The 14701-nt window shown below is 43.2% G+C and overlaps 2 protein-coding genes across 2 annotated transcripts; one reads left to right on the forward strand and one right to left on the reverse strand.

Moving 5' to 3' along the window:
• Positions 1–1928: 1928 nt before the first annotated feature.
• On the forward strand, positions 1929–2508 carry MELLADRAFT_85301 (uncharacterized protein; the record flags this gene model as incomplete). The annotated part of the gene is made up of 3 exons (XM_007408676.1): positions 1929–2111; positions 2179–2304; positions 2365–2508. The coding sequence occupies 3 exons, from the start codon at positions 1929–1931 to the stop codon at positions 2506–2508; spliced, it is 453 nt and encodes a 150-aa protein (XP_007408738.1).
• Positions 2509–11458: 8950 nt separating this feature from the next.
• Positions 11459–12299, reverse strand: MELLADRAFT_85302 (uncharacterized protein; the record flags this gene model as incomplete). The annotated part of the gene is made up of 2 exons (XM_007408706.1): positions 11459–11464; positions 11505–12299. 2 exons carry the CDS (start codon positions 12297–12299, stop codon positions 11459–11461), a joined length of 801 nt encoding a protein of 266 aa, XP_007408768.1.
• Between the last annotated feature and the right edge of the window lie 2402 nt (positions 12300–14701).

Consider the following 14701-nt stretch of genomic DNA (forward strand, 5'->3'; position numbering starts at 1 on the left):
ATGTCAGTCACGAGATTCAACTTTATCTCCCAAATGGCAACTCTGTAGGCTATGTTCCCAGAGGTGTAGACCACTGTATTTTAGATCTCATCCACTATAAAGCAGGAAAGCATTACTCACTCCCAGCTGGTGGATGGACACCAAAGAAGGATATCCAACACTTACACACACCACTTATCAGTTGTTACCTCAACACATCAGACAAGGGTAATGGAACAACACAATTCTTAGTTACTGCATTAGTCTTTATCAAGTATTCTGATCAATCACAAGTCATCAAGACAATGTGTGAACATGAAATTTCACTGGATCAACCTCCAAGCTACAATCCTAGCTTTCATCATCATGTAGATCTTATCAACATTACAGGACTGACCACCCCTGACTGGAAATCTGCATTCCCGGAAACTCACCTTCTTTCGGCTACGCAGGCTGCCCAACTTGCATCAATCCAGTGTGGAGAAGATCTTCAGCCATCAGAACCATCAGATATCATTAAATCTCAGCTGAAACCTCATCAGAAACAGGGCCTGGCATTTTTATTAGATAGAGAAAACCCATTATCCACCAGCTATAGATCACTGTGGCAATGTGTTAACAAAGGCTCCTTTAACAAGTGGACACACCGTTTGTGTGGCGAGGAATTCATTTCAACAGCAGATAACCCGGCCCCAATTAGTCCACGGGCATCTATACTGGCTGATGACATGGGACTTGGGAAAACTTTACAAACAATCACTTTAATTGCTACCACCTTATCAGCTGCAATACAATTTGAGATTGATAATCCAGAATCAGATCTCATCACCAATCTCCGCTCTTCACACACCACTCTACTGATATGTCCTACAGGGCTTATGGACACCTGGCAACAGGAGATTATAAAACACACAAAAAGAGGTGGTTTGAAATTTATGCGCTGGCATGGTGCAAGTAGGATGAAAGTTGACTTGAAGGAATGGAAATCTGCTGATATCATATTCACCACCCCAATGACACTTGTGTTTGATGTACGGCACTCGGGAAAACCCCGGCTCCCTTTTACAACAAGGTGGTATAGGGTGGTATTTGATGAGGCTCAGTAAGTCTCATCCTTTTCTGAATCCTTGTTAGTCCCATGAATTGGGACCCAGGCTAATTAATGACTTTAACCAGTGTTATTCAAAATGAAACTTGTACACAATCCATTGCGACATCTTTGAGCTCAGTCAACAGGCTCTGTCTCACTGGTACTCCGCTCCACAACAGAATTTGTGACCTTCACATGCTGCTCAAATTCTTACACATCAAGCCTTTTCAGCAAGATTCAGTATGGTACCATCAAATTGTACGACCAGTTCATAATGGTGACCTCCGGAAACTTTTACAACTATTGAGATATTTCATGCTCAGACGGACCAAAGCAAGCCATCTACCAGATTTACCTCCAATCCACCATCAGACCATATTGTTAGGTTTGCATCCACAAGTGAAGATTATACATCAGCAGCATTATCACAAATTTCTAACCCAATATGGTGTTGCTCGTCAAGGGACATTCAAACCAGGGGAGTACTTTAAACAATTGAGCAATCTCAGAATGACATGTGATCACCCACTTTTGTTTAAACTGGAAAACAAGTCAGAGGAAAGGAGAATCACTGAGATGGAGGAGGAACTCGGAATAATGGTACCTGATGAGAGGAAGCTTGAGGGGAATGCAAGGCCAGCTTATACACAGGACTGGTTACTCAGCACTAAACTAAATTACTTGGTCAGCAAGCTTATTGAAAAGAAAAATCTTAGACTTAGAAATTCAAACAAAGACATCAAGAAGACTGTGATCTACACCCAGTGGAGGTGCTTCATTGACTGGTAAGTATAGTCCCAGTCTTCTTCATTGAGACAGTTCTGGCCTATTTAATCTTACTCAACTTTACTACAGGATAATGGTGGCTCTGGATAATAATCACATTCAAACCTGCTCCTTACACGGTGGAATGACCAATACTCAGAGAACATTCCAACTCAAAAAATTCAATCAGGACCCAGAAGTTGATGCTTTTGTGGTCTCTATAGAGGCTGGAGGGGTTGGTTTAGATATGACTTGTGCAGACGAGGTCTACATAATGGTATGATATAATCCACAAACCTCGATTTCTCTGATGCATACACTAATTGCCAGTGCCCTTGCTTTAGGATGCCCATTGGAACCCCCAAATAGTACAGCAAGCAGTTGACCGGGTTCAACGAATGGGTCAGACTCATCCAGTCAATGTTTTTCATGTAGTTGTTCAGGATTCTGTTGAACAGCACCTCTTCAATGTGAGTTTCCTCTCAAGTGTGAAAAATTTGTGATGTCTGACAAACCCCATCATACTTCAGGTTCAGAAGAAAAAGGCTTCTTTAGCAAGTAAAGTAATTACTTTATCGGTTCCCAAGGATCAACTAGAACAATGTGTCAGGGCTGGTGATACTATGGGTGATGAAGTTGAAGATTTTGATGTCAATATGTGCTATAAGATGTAGAAGGTATAGACAGATTTGAATCCATCAAAATGTTGCTCATTGTTGTGATCTTATATCTTTTCCCTCTGTACATGTGAAGGGACACCAAATCAAAGCCCTCTTCTGTCATACAAATATACATGTGTATTGACTTTGACACAAGTCTTTCAATTTTCTCTTTCCCCACATGTGCATAGATGAAGCCACCTGGATACCATGTGGGAACAATCCTGCAGCCGTAATTACTTGACAGGAACTGGAGATCACAATATTCCAAGTCACAAGTAACAAAGATCAATACAAGATTTTTTAAAATGATTTGATGGTAAATGGAACAAAGACTTGTTTGAAATGACAATCATGTTTCAATGCAACAGTTTTAAAAATCCACCATCAAACAAATACCATAGAGTCATCACCTTCAACACGGGCAAAGGGAGTGTTACTCCAAGACAAATCTTTCAATCTTGCTAATACAACATCAAAAGAACCCCAAAAATTTCCAATGTCCAAATCCCTGCTCACAATTCCAACTTCTTCCATGACTCGTTCAACAACCGGGGAAAACCACTCAGGGGTTGTGCTCCACAAGTTTTCTTGCTCCGGGTATTCATCAGAAATGATAGCATCCACCGCTTCACCTGGGACTGGTATGAGGTAATCAATCCCACCAAATTCTTCCACGGGGTTTTTGTAGCAGTAGTCTGCAGAACACCCTGTAGGTAATTTAGACCGCTTGTCGTATCGTCTGCAGAAACCATTGTAAAACTTGACCCATTTGTCCAGAGCTCGTTGAAAGACGGGAATAAACAGGTGGAGAAACAAGGCCCTGAAAAGCAATAATCAAGATTTCAGCATGGAATCACCAAAGAAAATGAAAAGCAGCTTCACCTAGCCATTGGATCATATTGATCATATAAATCTTGATCAATGCGCTCTTGAATTTTAGCTTTGATATTTCCAGTCAGTCCACAAGTCATTTTGTCCCAGAAGCACTCAATCTTTTGGTTACGAGGGGATGGAACATATTGATGATACGGCCAGTTTGGAGCTCTGGAACTGTAAGTTTCTCCGAAATAAAGTTGATGTCCCGCAAGAGGAACAGTCTCAGTTCCTCGATCTGTGGTGAGCTTTTTGGGAATGCCACCTTGCTTTTTTACAAGCCCCAGATACCACAAGTCAACATGGCGGGGGTCGCTGTTGGTGACATGAGCATGAAGTCCCAAGATCTTTCGAGACCAGCAATCAATGAAACCATATATACCAATTCCAAAGTTCATCAACTTGTCGTGTCCATCGGAAGCCCAAACCTCATTGGGACCGCCCGCATAGTATTCCCGTTGCTTGAGTTTATGAGCAGCTCGCATTCTGACAGCATCTGGGTCCATTGCCTTCATCATAGCCGCAATAACATCACTATATAAAAGAGGATTTGGAATGTAATTAGCATCAGAGCAAAATGAATCAAGAAGGGCCAAACACTTGCCGGTGGATGTGAAGCTCGTGTTCCTGAGCTAGCATCTTCTTGATACTCTTGATTCCAAGTACATTTCCATATTCAATCTGAAGTTCTTCAATCTTGTTACATACGGTGGCATATGTTACTACACCCATGTCAAGATCATCCTTTTGGCGGTGAAGATTGAGTTGCTTCTCAACTTGAGCTAAAGTTGACCGGCTGATGATGATGTTATGTTCGTTTTTGAGGGCAATGAGAGCTCGCTTTTGGTTCAGAGATTGTTTGTAATTATCTAATACTGCATCCTTTACAACCTCCACATCATAATTTCCTTGTTGTTTCAAGTCCCATTCTTTGATCCGTCTTCTAACAGTTCTTACACATACTCGGATGTTGTGCCGTTGCCAAACAGTGTTGCATACTGTTTGTGCTGGCTAGTTGTTAGCCACAGCTTCTTCCACAAGCGGTCGCAAGATTTCATCAGATATTTTTGCTGGCATGTTGGTGTGTAGTTGGTGATGGAGACTGAAGGTGTTTGGATGAGGATTGCAGAAGATTGAGGACAGTCGAAGAATATTCAGGATAATCAAAGAAGATCGAGGATGGTCTAAGAAGATTGAGGACGGTTGACGAAGATTGAGGAAGATCAAGGACAGTCGACGAAGAAAGAAGAAGGTTGAGGACGGTCGACAAAGATTGAAGAAGATTGAGGAAGATCGAGGACGGTTGACGAAGAAAGAAGAAGATTGAGGACAGTCGACAAAGATTGAAGAAGATTGAGGACGGTTGTTGAAGATTGAGGAAGATCGAGGACGGTTGACGAAGAAAGAAGAAGATCAAGGACGGTTGACAAAGATCAAGGAAGATCAAGGACGGTCGACGAAGAAAGAAGAAGATATGAGACGGTTGACAAAGAAAGAAGAAGATCGAGGACGGTTGACAAAGATTGAGGAAGATCAAGGACGGTCGACGAAGAAAGAAGAAGATCAAGGACGGTTGACAAAGATTGATGATGATGAAAGAGGTTTTGGAGGAGAGCGAGACAGGAAGCAGGTACTTTGAAGCTCTTGAGACAGATGGTAGAATGTCTCCGGTCGGAGGTGTTGAGACCTGTGAGACCGAGCTTGTAGCTAGTTGGCCAACATGTGGTTTTTGGCTGCAGTAGAATCTAACATTGGTGTTTGAATTGTACAGTTTGAGAAATGTATTTTTTGGTTTTTGGTTTTTTGATTTTTTGATTTTTGGTGTTGCTGGTACTTTTTGTCGAAAGGTGACAATGCAATGAAAACGGTGTCGACCACTGGAAATTTGGGCAAAAAGGGGTTGCTGCCATGACTTTTACTCCAGTACAGGGGTTTTATCCCTGTATTTGAGTATTTTCTGGAGTTTTGTCTTTGATTTTTGAATTTTGCACCCGGGAATTGTGATTTTTGATTTTTGAAATTTCGCATTGTCACTTTGGAACGTCTCGCATTCCGTAAATAACAATGTTAATAAGCCTTATAATCCCAATAATCCTAATACCAATAATCAATTACCAGCTGTTAATAATAATAATAATTTTAATAATCAGCCTATAACTTTGTTTTGTGTGTATTGTAGCACTGAAGGTCATACAGTTGGTAGGTGTAGATGGGTTATTCAAGATAAGCAGGCTGGGTTACTTCAAGATAGAATGGATGGATTCTTTTTACCAAGAAGTGACGCAAGATTGACTAAGAAGGGTGAAGATGGAATTAGGCAACAAGTAATTAAGTATTCTGAGGAGCAAGCAAATGCTGTTGCACGTGGTAATATTCAACAACAACAACAGAATCCTGTTCCACCACCAGCTACCAATACAGTTGTGGTACCACCACCAGTTATTCCTACGAGTGTTATAACTAAAAATGATGGAAAGGATAGAGTACATGAATTGAAGGCTAGTTGTGGAACTTTAGAAGAATGGTGCATGCCTGAGGTTAATAAGAAGCAAGTAGAAGTTAAGGCAGGAGCTGGAACAAAATTATATGGAGTAGAAATGAAGACTAGAAGTGGAAAGGACGTGGAAGAAGGTTCAGGATTTAAATTGAAGAAAAAGAAGAAGGTGGCAATTAATGACGTGGTAGAAGAGATTGATGCTATGGATGTTGATGAAGAAGATGTTGAAGATCAAAGACGTGGAATTCTTGAAGATACTTTAAGAAGAATTAATAAGGATAGGCCGTTGCTATTTGCAGCCCACAAGAAAACCACGTAGGCGCTGGCCAAATTACGCCTACATGGGTGTTTCCCACGAAGAAGCGCCTACATTTATGATGTAGGCGCTGGAAACCATCCAAAATGACGCCTACATGTCAAAAAACCCATGTAGGCGTCATTTGGTTACGCCTACATTCAAAAAATGAAATGTAGGCGTAATTTTCAAGCACCTGTAAGGTTCTCGATAGAGAAACCTTCACTGGGACTCTGGGAACTCTCACGGTGGCCGTTAACCACTGAAAACTATTCTAGAACTCTTGTTTGCATTACAAGCACGCTAGCCTAGCTCCAGTCGGGGTTTGTCAAGAAGGAAGAAACAATCAGAACTGATATAAAGAGAAATGAGATAACTAGATGATGACTCTTACCTAGCTCCAGTCGGGGTTCGTGAAGAAGAAGAACCCAACGTGGAGCCAGGGTTAATAGAGAGTATGCTGAAAGGTGACCTCTGTAAACCCATGCTGTACATAACCCTTACATCCCTCCCCTTCTAAAAAAAATTCCTAAATCATGTATACTAAGTAATAAACCTCCACGCCGTTGTACCCTTGAATGATTTTGATAAAAAGGAAAAGAAAATTGAAAAAAGTAACTAAGTCTGAAAGAAGAAAAAAAAGAAAAAATTGGCATAACTCGCCCTTAAAATAATATCATTTAGAAGCAGAAAAAAAATCCACACTTAAGATGTTTATATAAAAAAAGAAAAGAGAACTAAAGAAAAATGAGAAACTGAAAACCACATAATTTGTTGAATGCTTGAAGTAACTTGAGTCTTGCTGCGCCAACTACCGTCCCTCCTTGTTTGTCCGTGTCGTTTGAACTGAAGTGAAGCAAAGCAAAAAAATTGTGCGGTGCTCACGGGCGTGGCCAAGGAGTTGTTTTTGAAAAGGTTTTTGGGGGGGGTAGCCTTCGGCGGTGCATACTAAGAAAGGTGGGAACTTACTTTGACACTCAGGTCAATTGCCTGTCCCTTCCTGCTCAATCACGGGTCCTTCACCTCGGTATTTCTTCAGCTTTGAGATATGAAACACGGGGTGTGACTGATCCTCGTCGTCGAGTCTTAACCTGAAATTACGGCCGTCTTTGAAACATTCGATCACTTGATATGGCCCATCGTATCGTGGTCGAAGCTTTGAAGTTGGTCTGCCGGAACCACCTACGATCTGCTGACGGTCTTTACTGTCAATCAAGACCCAGTCGTTTACCGCCACGGTGTCTCCGTCTCTACGTCGGCTGTTGTACTGCACTGCCTGTGAGATTCGGTTCGTCCAGAGGCGGTCTCGAGTTTTGGCCCAAGCAGATTGTCGCTTCTCAAACCACTTCTTGACGTCGGCGTTGACTTCTGTTGCCGGTAATTCAATAGGGAAAAGTCGTGGTTTTCGTCCGTATACAAACTCAAACGGCGAAACCCCTGTCGCGACATTGACCGCCGTGTTGATCGCAAACTCGACAGCTGGTAGGGACTCAAGCCACTTGCCATGCTTTGCTGACACCAATTGGCGGAGAATCTGGACAATGGTCTTGTTCGATTTCTCACTGCGGCCATCACTTTGAGGGTGATACGCTGTGGTGAGGTGCACCTCGATACGTAGCAGTCGGTGGAGTTCTTGCCAAAAGGTGGAAGTCCAAAGTTTATCTCGATCGCCTATCATGGTACGTGGTACACCAAATATCGATAGCCAAGCGCCAAATAGTCGCTGAGCTGTTCTCTCGGCGGTGTCGGTTTGGCAGGCTGGGATTGTTCGAACAAAACCTGAGATTTGGCAGGTAACAGACAGTAACATGTCATAGTTCTTCACCTTAGGAAATGGCCCGATGAAATCCAGCGCGATGTGTTCCATTGGAATTTTCGGCACTTTGCTTGTCTGCATTCGTCCTGAGGTAAGAGTTGTCCGGGCTTTCGTTCGTTGGCACGTGTCGCAGTTTTCGACGAATTTCTTGACGTCCGCGGTAAGATTCGGCCAGAAAAACTCGTTCCGTAGGTGTGAAAGGGTCTTCAATGCTCCTAGGTGTCCAATTGAGTTATGGACTTGCTCAATCAGGTTACGTCTCAGGTCGAGCGTGTCAGGTATCACCAATTGGTTGTCCAGGAAAATGAGGCCATCCTTGACTTCTGTTCCTTTTTGTAATGGTAGGGTCGAGTGAAGTCGTGTACAGAAATGGTCTGATTTATACCCAGCTTTGATGTTATCTAGGACTGGCTTTTCGAATACCTGTTTGACTTCGCAACATGCTACATCCTCGATCCTGGATAGGGCATCCGCAACGGTGTTGTATTCACCCTTCAAGGACTTGAAGTTGAGGTCGAATTGGGAGAGTGTTTCTAACCATCGTGCCTGTCGACGGCTTAAATGCGTTGTGTCAGCAGGTGTGTGAGCAAGTGATGGTCTGAAATCACGTTCACTTTCAACCCTAAAAGCAATAGTCTCCATTTCTGAAGGGCGTTGATGACGGCCAAAAGTTCTTGCTCGTGGACGGGGTAATTTCTTTTGGCCGGTGTCATCGTTCGACTCTCATATGAAATTGACGACGATTTGTCCCAATCCGCGCCCTGAAATAGCGCCGCACCTAAACCATGTCCACTGGCGTCCGTAAAGAGCCAGACTGGGTCATCTGAGTTATAGTCTAAGGTTTTCAACACTGGAAGGGTGGTCATGATTCTCTTAATGTTCTCAAATGCTTGATCTTCTGCTTCCCCCCACTTGAAAGGTTGGTTCTTGCGTTTAGAACTAGTCAATGGCGATAGTGTTCCGACATAATGAGCCAATCCGTCTACGAACTTCTTCATGAATTGAACTGTTCCTAAGAAGCGAAGCAGTTGCTTTTGTGACTTAGGTGTTGTCCATTTGGTGACTTTGTCGACTTTCTGTTCGTCTGGGCAGATTCCGTTTGCACTTATTTCATGCCCCAGAAAGTTGATCTTCTTTCGAAATAGCTTGCTTTTCGACGGTGAGCAGTAGAGTTTTGCTGCCTGTAGTCGTCGTAAGATTTCTCTTACATGAGCTTCGTTTTCCTCAACTGAATCTGAGAAAACGACAACATCATCAATGTAAACAACGCAGATCACTCCAATTAAGTCACCTAATGCCTCTTCCACCCATGCTTGATGTGTTGCCAGCCCATTGGTGACACCCATTGGCATCACCACCCACTCGTAGAGGCCTAAAGGTGTCTTGACTGCTGTGAGTGGGATGTCTTCCTCTCTCATCTTTGTCTGGAAGAAAGAATTGATTTGGTCAATTACAGAAAAGATCTTTCCTTTCCCCACGAGTCGTACTGCTTCATCAATATTGGGCAGAGGGGAGCGGTCTTTCACCGTATACTTGTTCAGTGTACGGTAGTCACATACCCAACGCGGCAGGGCATTGGGGTCCTTCTTTGGTATGATCATTGAAGGCGACGCGTATTGGCTTGTAGATCGTCGAATTCGGCCTGCAGCTAAGTGCTGGTCTACTAGCTTTCGCCAGGGGCCCCAGTACTTCTGTGGATAGGCATACTGTTTTTCATTTATGACCACATTGGGGTCCGTTAGAATGATCTTGTGACGGACTTTGGAAGAATCACTTTGGCCTTCTGGAGGGAAGAAATCATCCTCATCATCAGAGTCTACCGGGGGTAGTTCCTCTGGAAACAACGCAGCAAACTCTTTAAAAACTCGCTCCTCTCTAGCTGTCAACTCTCTGGACTCCTGCACTTTCTTCAAATTTTCCACAACACATGATATCATTTCATTCCTTGTTTCATTAATCTTTTCAATCATTTTTTCTGATTCCATAAGAATAGTCTTTGATGGTACATGTTTCACGGTCCAGTCATGCAGGGATACATCAAGGTGATTTTTTTCCAAGAATGGGGTACCCAAGATTACATTGAATTTTTCTCCCAACGGCGCAAGTTTGAAAAATGTCAATCCAAAGCGTAATGACGGTTCCGCTGACGAGACGTTGGCAAAACAGAATTCAGTAAAGTAAAAGGGTTCAGCTTCTTTATTGTCAATTGCTAACCAAGCTTCAATTGGTGCGACCAGGCGACATCGAGGAATTTTGGCTTGCTTTGATAGTCGATCCACCATCAGATTCGTTTCCGCTGCACAGTCAATAAGTGCGCGGACGTCAACACCGTTGATTCTCAGATTCAGGATGATTGATTTGGTATGTGAGACAGAGGGCTTGACACACCTTGTGTCCTCTTTCTCGCTTGCCAAATGTGCCACTAAAACATGATCCGCTTCTTCATATCGTGCCAGATCTTGAGCAAATAGATCAGGTGTCTCGTTGATGCTCGCAATCAATGGTGCCTGAGTTGAATGACGGCCCGCCGGTTTTGAAATTGGGGCTCCAGGGGCTGATGCTGGTCGGTTCACGTTCTGCGGTCGCACGTTGTTGGCTGCAGGTGCATCTTGACGACGGGTAGGTCGAGGACCGGGGTTGAAGACGTCCAAACTAGGAAGTTGTACGTAGGGTCCTTTGGCGGGTCCGCGGCAATCAGATTTGCCACATGCAGTTCGACAAACTCCGCATAAACCCAAGTGCCTCATGTATGAGTGGTACCTCCATGCCTGATCGGCGCGCTGCTCCGTGGTTTGATTATCCGGTGTGCTGGTGTTATTCAAGGCACGTGGCGGTGGGGCGTGATTATTGGAAGATTGACGAGGCTGAATCCATGGTAGTAGATTGCTGGACAAGACCAAATCCCATATGTTATTCGCTTTCGAAATGAACGGCAAGAGTTTAAAGTCGGTGGCTTGTAATAACCCGCGGTCTTTGACCCATCGTTGGAAGATGTCTGGTGTCCCCCATACGATGTATTCCGCGAGGTTTCTTGGGGTAAGTGACGATTTGATTTGGACAAGGTTGTACAAATCGCGCGCTCTACCAACATAGCTCTTGAAGTCTTCATTCGGTCCCATACGTAGTTGTCTGATATTTCGCTCCGTGTCTTCCAGCCAACCCGTTGGTAAGGTCTCAGATGCCAGCTCGTGCATAAGTTCGTCCCAGGTCAAGTGCTCCAGTTCGACACGCGAGTTCACGTACCACGTTCCTGCTCTCGGTTCAACCATGACAGATCCTAGGATAATGAAACGTTGGCGATGATCGGAGAGGTTTTTCAACTCGAAGTATTGCTCGATTAGCCTTCGCCAATTGAACAGTGCTGCCGGGTTTTCAGATGGTCCAGTAAATTTCGGTACCTCCGAAAGTTTCAGATCGCTCGCATAGACCTTGGACACTTTCGGTTCAGCCACTGATGGACGATTTTGGAAGGGTGGTACGTCTATCTCTTCAACTTTTCTATGCATGACCTGGTCGGCTCGATCCACTGATGCTTGGCGCTCTAGTTCGGGGTCTACGAGTTGGGTGAACGAGACTCGTCGTGATTCCCTTTGGACACTGTCTGTGGGTCGTATAAAGGCCTGCCGGATGGGTGAATCCTGTTGAGCTAGCACTGGGGACGATTGAGTTAAAGCTTGGGCAATCTCCGTATTGACAGTACGCTGCTCTCGTGGTCCTGCTGGAGTTGGCGTCGTAAGTTGGTTTCGAAACGCAGCAAAAGGGTTGTTGGATCCGGTACTTCGAGCTGTCTCGGGCGATTTTCCAGTGAGCAGTCGCGATATGGTCAGTTCGAGTGCATCGATTCGAGCTCGATCAGCGGCTGCTACTTCCAGCTTGGTCTTCCATTCCTGCTTCTCGTGTTCTAACCGTTCAACCTTCTCCTGCAACGTCTCAATAATTTCGTCTCGAGACATGGCTTCCGTGTTCGGAATCTCCCCAATACGTGGCAAGGATCCTGTTGGTGGCTGTGCCATTGGTGTGAAGATAAAACTTCCAGGTACCAACGGTGTCGATAAATTGGCTCGATCAAAAAAATTTCGGACTATGTGAGTGTCAGGTGTCAAGGTTGGTTCTGGTTCGGTCGAGGTGACGAGCGTATGTGATGACGAAGGATAGATTGTCCTTAGGGTCCGATTGGGCGTGTTGACGTCTTCTCCTTCAATCGGCCAGTTGTACCGAGGAGGAGCAGGCGCTGGTGGTGAATCGACAAGTTGGGATGGTCTAGGTTTTCTCAAGAAGGCTTCAGGGTTTGTCGCGAAATTGGCAGGTAAGTTAAATGGCATATGATCGGCGTCGGAGTTGCAAGGATGTCAGGATGTGGGTATGGAAATCCCACGATGGTCAAGAAGGAAAATTAAGATTGAGAAATAGAATAAAAAAGTGTAAGGTTCTCGATAGAGAAACCTTCACTGGGACTCTGGGAACTCTCACGGTGGCCGTTAACCACTGAAAACTATTCTAGAACTCTTGTTTGCATTACAAGCACACTAGCCTAGCTCCAGTCGGGGTTCGTCAAGAAGGAAGAAACAATCAGAACTGATATAAAGAGAAATGAGATAACTAGATGATGACTCTTACCTAGCTCCAGTCGGGGTTCGTGAAGAAGAAGAACCCAACGTGGAGCCAGGGTTAATAGAGAGTATGCTGAAAGGTGACCTCTGTAAACCCATGCTGTACATAACCCTTACAGCACCTACATATCTCATTTGAAATGTAGGCGCTATTTTTGAGCGCCTACATTCAATTTTCAGCTCAAATAAGCGCCTACATGCAGTCCTGCATATGTAGGCGCTACAAATCCGGCAACTGCAACTCCAGACTGGTCTGAAGGGTAATGAAGAACAATTTTCAAGTCAAAATGAGAGTATTGGAAGACGGAAAAAGCAGTTTGGACTCAAAATGAGTGTATCGGAAGACGGATAAAGCAGTTTGGAGTTGAAATCAGTGTATTGGAAGACGGAAAAGTAACTCCGGAGTCAAAATGAGTGTATCAGAAGACGGAAAAAGTAGTAAATTATTTCAACTCTGAACTCAGTTTGGAGTCAAAATGAGTGTATCAGAAGCGGAAAAAGAAGTAGATTATTTCAACTCTGAACTGCTATTTACGTCTTCTGATACACTCACTTCAGAGTTGAAAAGAGCATATTCATCTTCCAATATGCTTAACTGCTTTTTCCGTCTTCCAAAACACTCATTTAAACTCCAAGCTGGGTTTTCCATCTTCCGATACACTCATTTCAACTCCGAACTGCTTTTTCTGTCTTCCAATACTCTCATTTTAACTTGAAACTTCTTCTTCATTAGCCTTCAGACCAGTCTGGAGTTGTAGGTGTTGGATTTGGAGCGCCTACATATGCAAGACTGCATGTAGGCGCTTATTTGAGCTGAAAATTGAATGTAGGCGCTCAAAAATAGCGCCTACATTTCAAATTAGATATGTAGGTGCTTGAAAATTACGCCTACATTTCATTTTTTGAATGTAGGCGTAACCAAATGACGCCTACATGGGTTGTTTATCATGTAGGCGTCATTTTAGATGGTTTTCAGCGCCTACATCATAAATGTAGGTGATTTTTCGTGGGAAACACCCATGTAGGCGCTGTTTTGGCAGCGCCTACATGGTTCTCTTGTGGGCTGCAAATAGCAATGGCCTAAGGATAATGGAAGTGAGAAGAGTGAAGAAGGAAGTCAGCAAACAAAGAAGCCTTCTTATATTATTCCAAATGACGGGGATTTTGTTAGAAGCAGATCAGAAAGAGGTTTACCAGCCTTTGCTGATAAAACAAAAGTAGTGTCAGAGGTTGTGGAAAAGATAATGAAAGGTGCTATAGAGCTTCAAATCAAGGAGTTATGTGCTATTTCACCCGTGATATCTGATGAAGTTAAGAAGTGGGTATCAAAAAGAAGATTGAATCTTAATCAGAATACTATGGTGTCAGTTGTTCAAAGTACTGCTGTTTCTGACTTTGAATATGAATCAGATTCAGATTCTTCATTGGAGGTAAATGTTCCTCAGGCTACTCTTTATTCTACACCTCTAGGATTCGTGGAAATTACTATTGGAAAGAAGAAGATCAAAGCTCTTATTGATTCTGAATCTCAAATTAATATTATTCCTTTGAAGATTATGCAATTACTTCCTGTTCAGACTTTGGTAAATTTAAAAAGTGGCGTGAAGGGGATAAGTGGACATAGGACTCCTCTTTGTGGAATTGCTGAGAATGTTAAAGTTAGTATCAGAACAAATATTAGTGGGTTGGTTCATTTCTTTGTTGCAGAAGATGAAGACACGCCAATTCTTTTAGGAAGACCTTTTCTTTTTGACTTTGAGGCTCAGCTTAATTTTGAGGAAGATGTAGGAGAAAGAATGACGGTGAAAGATAATAGAGGTGTTTGGATGAAAATTAGATTGTGTGAACCTGATAGAGGTACGTGGGAAAGGAAATTAAATGTGTCAATTGAAGAGAGGCAAGGCTTTATGGTTGAGGAATTTAAACAAGAAGAATTATTTGAGGAATTACGTGAGGAATTAAATGAAGATGAGGTATATGGATTCAAGTTTGAAGATGAAGTTAAATTAGATGAAGGATTGGTAAATGAATTGAATTTAATTATGAATATGGAAGATGAAGATATGTTGAGTAGGGATTATGAAGGAAGGAATTATAGGAGTTTTAGTACAAAA

Source organism: Melampsora larici-populina (genome assembly GCF_000204055.1).
Source record: "Melampsora larici-populina 98AG31 unplaced genomic scaffold MELLAscaffold_13, whole genome shotgun sequence".
In the NCBI taxonomy this organism is placed as follows: Eukaryota; Fungi; Basidiomycota; class Pucciniomycetes; order Pucciniales; family Melampsoraceae; genus Melampsora; species Melampsora laricis-populina.